Source organism: Centruroides vittatus, unplaced genomic scaffold (assembly GCF_030686945.1).
Source record: "Centruroides vittatus isolate TY-2023 unplaced genomic scaffold, ASM3068694v2 contig_2876, whole genome shotgun sequence".
In the NCBI taxonomy this organism is placed as follows: Eukaryota; Metazoa; Arthropoda; class Arachnida; order Scorpiones; family Buthidae; genus Centruroides; species Centruroides vittatus.
The window spans coordinates 1-8,868 of record NW_027121828.1 but is presented as its reverse complement, the minus strand read 5'-3'; the positions used below and the strand labels follow the sequence as shown (position 1 = coordinate 8,868).

The window sequence follows — 8,868 nt, the reverse complement described above, 5'->3', positions numbered from 1 at the left end:
ATTAGTTAACCAGCAAATGTAAGTAGTTACATACTACACTTTTATAATATGTAACAAGATAAAATTAAATGTTTCTGTACAGATTATTTTAACAAGAAAATTATGCATTACTAATTTACCAAATAACAATTGAAAATCAAATAACATCAATAATTATAAACATTCAAAACTTACACTTCTATACTTTTCATTTTCAAAGATTAAATACATCTTTGGTGATTCAACTGCATCCAAGTTAGTGCCTTCTATATATACTGTTAAACCGCCACTGAAAAATGTAATAAATAAAAATGAAAATGAATATACTAGTTTATAAAGTTGATTTTATAAAATGAACTGATCAATAAAAATTATTTGTAAATTCTGCACATAAAACTTACAAACACAAAACAACTTGTTACACAAGCTGAGAAAATAAAATAGTATATAAAATTAATATTTTAAATTAAAATGATTTTGATGTTTTAATAACAATAATCTGTTTTAGATTCTCTGCATTAATTTTTGTTGTTATTTTACGAAATTTGAATTGTGCTCATTATTTGAAGTTTTCAGTTCATAAAAAATAGACTAAACAAATAAGGCTTAAATACATATCTTGAATATTTTCTTGCATATGTTTTAATATATAAAATTTCTAACAGGCATTGTTGATATTTTACAAACTGAAAACCTTTGAAAATATTACAGGAATTCAAATTTTGAAATTACTATATTGGATCCCAATGTGTAATGTAAACTCTGTAGACTTGTCTTTTAATGCAAGTAATCTAGTAATCTGAAAATAATGTATGATAATGTAAGAAAAATTTATAAAGACGTAGAATATTAAAATTTTTTCTATATATTTTAATATTTATAAAAACTAAACAAATTTTATTAAATAATAAATGTACATATTATTTATTTATTTTCAAATTACTTCAATTTTTGTACAAAATAGAAAAAACTCTTTACTTTTTTAAAGAATTGTTATAATTATTAAGTCTTAAACAATTTAAAAAGTAAATAAAATATTTTCTTTAAAGTCTCACCTTGGTATGCCTTTAAGAACATTTTTCTCATTATATAACTGAGACTGTACAGAAGTTATTATAGGATTGTCAACATATTGAAATTGTTGTTCAGAAATTCTAAAATCATTATCAAACTTTATTCTAACATTATCTTTTATAATGCTTTGAGAAGGTGAAGTAATGCATTCAATAACTTTTGTTTTTCTTCTACAAAAAAAAAAAAACATAGTTAATAACAATCAATTATATAATGTTTAATTACATTGTAATAATAAAAATTAGAGTAAGCAAGTGTGAAATAAATCATGCAAGACTTTCAGCATCATATTTTTAAGTGTGTTTTATTCCTACATATTATCAGGACTAGCAATAAACTGTATACTATGCTTATGATTACAAATAAAAATACAAATCTCTTAATAGAAAAAATTTCAAGATTGTTTTTGCTTTATATGTTGTGGTCTTCTTAATATGGCAGTAGTCAATAACTAAAAATACTTTATTCCATACTGCATTGCATATGATTCGGATCACTTTAGTCATGGGCATCTGCATAGGGAGATCTATAGTGTATTTTGTCCATATCCATAATGAAGAATTTGCTTAAGAGAGGTTTCACTGTATCTTTAACACAATACCATTGTAAATGAAAAATATTTTCATCAGTGAAAATACAGTATACCAGTATCCATACTTTTCTGCTATATTTCAATTTGGTGAAACAATGCTGCCATAATATCATAATTAACATTCTGTTTTTAATTAATATATGTAACATTTAAAATTAAAACATTACCTTATAACATGACATGGTATATCACCTATTTCTGCTTCAACAGTTTCAGCAATATTCATATATTTTCCCCAAATAAACAGATGTGTTCCACCAGATTTAGGACCAATAGAAGGTGTAATGTTCACAATTTTTGGACTCTAAATAAATTTTTTTTAATTTTATTACATTTATCAGAATATAAATAAAAAATTTATTTCAATTTCATCAAAACATTAATTTTTTAAATTAAATGTCAAAAGTTCTTGGTAATTCTTAAAACATCGATTAAGTTTTATTGAAAAATTCTATAATTTCAAGAATTTTTACAGCAATATATTTTTATTGAAATAATTTAAATATTTAAAAAAATCATACATATTTGCCACAGGGAATCTGCCTGAGAAACCAAATTACAAAATTTTCTCAAATCCACACTAAGATTAAAAAAAGAAAAAAAATTGAAAACTTTGTTATGCCCAGTTGCTTAAAAATTATAAAATATAACAAAAACAATTTTACTTTGTTTCTATATTGTCTACTTGGACCTTGTTTATAAATAAGACTTATTATACTGGTGTATTATTATTATTATAGGATGTGAAATTAATTTAAATACAATAAAAATAAAGAAAAAAAAATGGATAAAAAAAGACAGTTATTTGAACATATTTATATTTTAAAAAAGTAATAGAATTAACGATAATTTAGGAAGAAATATTCGCCAATTATAAAACTGTTTCATTTATAGAGGTTCTAATGGGTAGAAAAGTATTTAAAAACTGAAGTAACAGTGGAAAATATAATAGAAAGAGGAAATAAGGACATGAAAAGATATGAACCGAGAAAATAGTCAAATCAGATCAGTCAGTAAAGAATTTTTAACAATTTGTACCAAAAAAATTTTTTAATAGTTTTATTATTTTATTCAGGCGTAAATTAAATGTTACGGTAAGTATGTTACCCTCTGTTTTTTGGATGCTTAACGTCGGCATTAGTGTTTGTATTAATATTGAACAGTAAAAAAAATTTAAATGATTTTATCTTATTTCGAATCTTGTCAGGTATAATATCATCATTTAAAAAGTTTTTATACAATTGTTACAAAAAAGATATACAGGTGAAAATAAAGATATTTTTAAAGTCATAATGGAGATTGCTAGAGTGTATGGGTTAAATCATAGGACTAAAAAAACGGTAGGAATAGTTGATTGGTTTGATTTGGATTGTCGTTTAATGATTAAAACTAGAAGAAACAGAGCATGGTTAGAGTTTAAGAAAAATGGTTTGGTGACTCAATGGAGAGTATTTGTTCTGTACCAAAGTCTAGTAAAGAGACTATGTTTAGAAAAGAAGGAGGAGTTTTGTAAAAAGATACAGAACACTAGGAACTTTTACAGAAATAATAGACAATTTTCGAATTTATGTAGAGGAAGTGGAAATTTATATAATTTAATTTTTTAATAACATTTTTTTAGACTAATACTCAAGTTGGCAGAACTAATTCTGTTCTGAAATAAAATATAATTGCTCTTGTCTACATTACAATAAACCTATATCTATTATCTTATTTCTCTACATGAATAGTCCTTAAATTTTTTGATCAAGAAATCACTATTATTTTGAAGTTAAATCACATCACCTGTAGAACAAGACACCAAAATATCATCAATATCATCAATACCATAATACTATAATATCTAAAGCTATTTATCTTCATTTTTATTATCACTTATTATTCTAAAACTAAATCAAGAAAATAAGGTAAGATTAAATAGCAATTGATCACATCAGGTTAATTTATCAGTCTTGATAAATTAAATTGGTAAGCTAAAACATGCTGATATGTGAGACAGTTCACAAAATCCTCGACATGAAATTCAAATATTTAAACACAGTATTGAACATGAAGTGCTTGAAGAGGATTAATACACTTTTCAAGATTGCATCATCCATAATAATAATTTACATATGACAAATTCATATAGGACTGATGATAAAAATATCAATCTCATTGAAAAGCAATCAGAGGCCAGTAATAAAACCATAGCCTACCAAGAAAAACATTTCCTATCCGCCTCTTGGATTCGATTAAACCTCAACTTTCCAAAGTTAGTCTTTAGTTCTTCAGGAGTAATGTTATCTTCACTGGATCGTATATCTATCTCGCACTGCTTCATGCTGAACCCATAAGTTTAAGCATAATGAGTTCAAATTTGAATTTAACACATATGAACACAGTCCACCCGTGGCCGAGTAGATAAAACAACTGAATACTGATAGTTGGTCGTAGGTTCGCACCTAACCGACGGGCTGGCCACATGGAGTATTTAATATTTTCTTCGTGTCTGACGTCTAAATAGAGGGCTGTTTGTGAAGAAATACCAATATATTAATGTTATTACTGAAGATAAACAGTTTTGTTCAACATGTGAACACATACTGATGAGTATTGAGAAGAGTTCTCTACAGTCCACATTATTTACATGATATATAAAGATTTTTTCAGACAAAATTACAATAGTTTTTATATTAAAAGTTTTAGAGTAATTCCTATTATTGTTTTCTTTGGCATTCATTTTAAAAAATAAATTTTTTTAGTATTTAAAGCCACTATAAAAATAACCAATTACCTCGTATAATGTTTTTTGGACTAAATTAACAATAAGATTGTGAATTTCATCTCCTCCATTTGGGATTCTGAACCACTAAATACTATAACCTTCAAAAAGATTTCAAAATTAAAAAATAAATTGTTTAATTTGACTACGCTTTTCTAAAGATATAAAATCAGACATGAAAATTTTAAATTTTCTAAATTCAGGTTTCTAATTTTTAAATAATTACACACGTGCATATTAATGTGATAAAAGTTTACCAATGTTTTTATCCATTGCTATTTGCAGTTGAGAAAAAAATTTGGCACTAATTGGTTTCTTAAGAAGATTCCCTGTGGGAAATATGTAAAACCTTTTTATTAAGTAATTAAAATAATACTTACAATAGCACTGCAATCATACTTGGTTAAACCACTTTCTTTATTTTGTATTTTAAAAATTATATTATCTGATATGTGTTCATCATGATGATCGACTCTTAATTTCTCATTCTGGCAAGCAATTCTGACACGAAAAATACATTTATGTATTAAAATATTTTATATATAAAGAATAATGAAAGATGAATATAAAAATAGTAATGAAAAATTACATCGTTCTTTTTTCGTGTAGATCCTTGTGAAATGTACAGTTTGCAATTATTTTTCCATCATTTTGTAAAATCTTTATACCATTACTACTAATATCCGAAAATGTAAGTCCTAAATTAATTCCTGTGACTATAACGTTTTCACCATTTTCCCAAGGTCCTGATGGTATGAACTAGAAATGTTTATATTTTCAAATTTTTTATGTTAAAATTGTTTTTAAAAAATTAAATAAAACTTTTAATACCTTTTGACGTTTAGGACATTTCTCGTAATCATCCAAAGAGAGCAAAGAACTATTACATTGTTCACGAATGTGACAAGATCCTAAACCATCCGAACACCAACCACACTTATATTTAGACTCTAATTGTAGACATGATCTACAGTTTGTTGCAAGTTTTTCACATTTGTATATTATCACTTAAAATAAATAAAATTAATATGTTGAATATTTAGGATAAACAAAGAAAAAAATGGAATATATACAGTGGTCTCAGCATTTGTTTGATGAAATATAAAGGATTTTCATATGACAATACAGTCAAACCTGTTTTTATGCGGGGGATAGGGACCGCATTAAAAAAGACGCATTAAAAAAAATCGCACGAAACTTCACGAATGGCTGTAAAAAATAGTTTTCGCAACACAATTAAAAAAATATTTTTTTTATGCGGTCAACAGGGACCGCATAAAAAAAGTCTCACATAGAAAATAACTCAAAACCGTATGAAATAGAATTTATTGACAACAGATGTCAGCACTTGACTGCATCGTCTGGTCTATCGTCTGTTTTACATATTTTTGTCCAGGTGGTGTTTTGTTGACTTAAAAAGTAAATTATTTCATTTTTCGCATATTCATGCAATAATATTACTATAATAAGTGCATTTATGCTATAATAAGTTTATTTAGCTATAATAAGTCAACGTGAGACATGACGAATCGCACGAGGCTAGTCGCCAACTATACCGCACAAATAAAAAATCGCACAAAAAAAACCGCATAAATTAAAAATTCGCATTAAAAAAATCGCACATAAAAAGAGCGCATAAAAACAGGTTTGACTGTATAGGAGAAATACTGAAAACAGAGGACGTTGTAGATTATGGATTACTTTCAAAAAATTTAACAAGATTGCTTCTTACATGATGCAATTTTATTAGTATCTTCGTTTTTAGAATTATTTTATTTTACATTGCCAGATAAGTAAATAATTAACATAATAAAAAATATTCATTAACTTATTTTTCATAGTTAACTTTTCTCATTATTCCAAGAGACTTTAGTTTCTATATCTCATTCTAACAGTATCAAAAATCATTACGTCAAAAGTTAGATATCCCCTGACTACTGTTTTTTGAATAGAATAAAGTGACATTAATTTGCCATTGGTCATAAACCGCTAAAATCCACAACTACGGTGTACGTATAGCTTGTTCTTAAACAGCACATTAAGCTTCATCAAAAGATAAATGTCAGTATCTATTCAAGAACTTTTGGTATGTTTAGGAAGAATTGGGTCATATCACTGTTACACTTTTATTTAGCGAAATTTCTGAAGTCTTTGAAAAAGATGAGCAATTACGATTAATTCAAATTAATTCCAGTAATATTTGGAAGCAGTAACAACTTAGAAAATTTTTTGGCAATTTTTTTTATTCTATGTACAGTACATCGAAATTGTTCCATAGGTAGGCTTTCAAAAAGTTTATGACAAATGGTAAATTTATAGGAAATGTAAGATATTCAAAACAATATGTAACAAATATAGAACAGCTCAGACCACTGTACTGTACACACACATACTTACCATGAATATTCTTTGGATTATCTAAAGATTTTGAATTATTCCATATAACATCAAATGATGCAGTCACATTTCCTGATTGTATTTCGTGAGAAAACTACATATTGTTAAAGTTTCAAATAATTATTGCATTTTAAAATTAAATTGATTCTTATAAAAAGTATAACTTTTGAGTTTTATAAATACGTTTACCGTTATCTGATCACAATATATGGTATCACCAAGCATTTCAGCATTGGCTTGGTAAATCCGTCCTTCAATTTTAATGCGGCAGACAAATCTAGTTTGCGCAATAAGTTGCTACAAAAAAGTTGTACTTAATTGAACATAAGTGTGGATAAAGCACGGTAAGCCTAATACTGTCAAATTAATTATACCATTATATTTTTTACTTTGACTGGAATTTTCGTCTTTTGTCCATGAGGTACTAATATTGAAGATGAACCTCCATTCATTATGTCAATCCGAGGACAAAACTCAGGACCTGATCGTAAGCTTGGACCTAAATTCTAAAGATTATGTTTAATATATAAATGGCACTATATTAAAATGAATTTATATAAATTTAATAAAATATATCTTCTGTTACATTTCTTATCTTATAAGAAAAACAAACACTTACAGAAATCCCAGTTATAAGTATGTCATTACGACAGTTTTCATCAGTATTATGTGTACATCGATGACCTTCAATACACCAACTACACGGAAATGGACTTGAAACACATTGCGTGCAGCTAAAATAAATGCATAAAAGTGAATATTTTAAATAACGTAATTAAAAGTAGATTTTAGAAAGTTTCATTATTTAAAATAAATAAATCAAATTTCTTTTTAATTGAGATAATTGAGATTTCGATAAGAAATTCTTATCGAAAATGGCTGGTGATCTTAATTAAAGCACTCCTATTTCGAAGTTAGAGGCAATATTTAGCAGTCCAAATGCAAACAAATGTGGTATTCTGTCAGTTCAGAACATGCGGAAGACATTTTAGTTAAAAAAAATATTAGTACCAAAATTCACCATTATATTATTTTTGGCATTGTAACACAAACATTTTTATCTATACACCCACTCATGCTAGTGACCTAGAGCCTATTGCTCAATGTTGTACTCATTCTAAAGTATAAACCCTGAAGTTGATGAACAGTGCGTTCAACGACTAACCGTAATTGATTCTCTGATGCTTCTCACATACAGTATAATACTGTCTTTCAAGGCTGCCAAATTTGCAGTATGCAGTATGTCATTGATATACCCGAGTTTTAAATGTCCTCAGAAATGAAACTGCCTTTTTGTTGCTTGCAGAGCAAAAAGTGTCGATGAGGTGAGTTTTCGCACGTCCTAAAATGCCATATTACTAAATTCGGTTACATTTAGACTGCTAAATATCTCCCTTGAGAGCGTTGAATAGGGTATTTTAAATAGAATCGCTCAATTTTTTAAACTTATTTAAAATTACTTTATTGTAAATTTTTAAACCAAAATAAATATTTTAACTGAAAATTTTAGAATACTTACGAAGTATATGTCATACAGTCAAAGAAGGTAAAATTTGTTGATGTATATTTGATTTGTTTTTCATCTAAGATATACAGCCTAGATCTGAGATTATCTATAAATGTTGTTATGAATCAGTTAAACTATTCTATCGTATCATAAAGAAATAAAGACCATATTTCTGTAATATTATTCTTTTAACAAAATAAAAATATAGCTTATATACTGGTAATATTATTTATTTTTCGGACATTCATTACTATTTTTACCATGATGCATTTTTTCCCTATTTATAAATAACTACCAGACCCAGCCACACGTTGTTGTGGCTCAAAATGTATCTATTATAGATTATAACATTCCCCCGTGGGGGGAATTTCAAAAAATCCCTTCTTAGTGTACATTCTCTTGATGTACCCTATTAAAACGCAATCAAACACCCATCTAAAATAGTATAATAAAAGTTGAGTTCTTCACAGTAAGCCTTAATCTTGTTTCTCTCCCCTGCTAGGGCCGGATTTACCAATCCAGGGGCCCTGGGCACAAATTCAGTGGGGGTCCCCC

The 8,868-nt window shown here is 27.1% G+C and overlaps 1 protein-coding gene across 1 annotated transcript; it reads right to left on the bottom strand.

Moving 5' to 3' along the window:
• Positions 1 to 174: 174 nt before the first annotated feature.
• On the bottom strand, positions 175 to 8,450 carry LOC136972246 (plexin-A4-like; the record flags this gene model as incomplete). Its single annotated transcript, XM_067266800.1, has 11 exons — positions 8,326 to 8,450; positions 7,426 to 7,540; positions 7,181 to 7,312; positions 6,996 to 7,103; positions 6,807 to 6,900; positions 5,241 to 5,416; positions 4,999 to 5,168; positions 4,790 to 4,910; positions 1,813 to 1,949; positions 1,035 to 1,223; positions 175 to 268 (listed from the first exon to the last, which is right to left on the bottom strand). Coding segments are annotated over exons 1-11 (1,350 nt in total), but the record flags the coding sequence as incomplete, so codon positions are not given.
• Between the last annotated feature and the right edge of the window lie 418 nt (positions 8,451 to 8,868).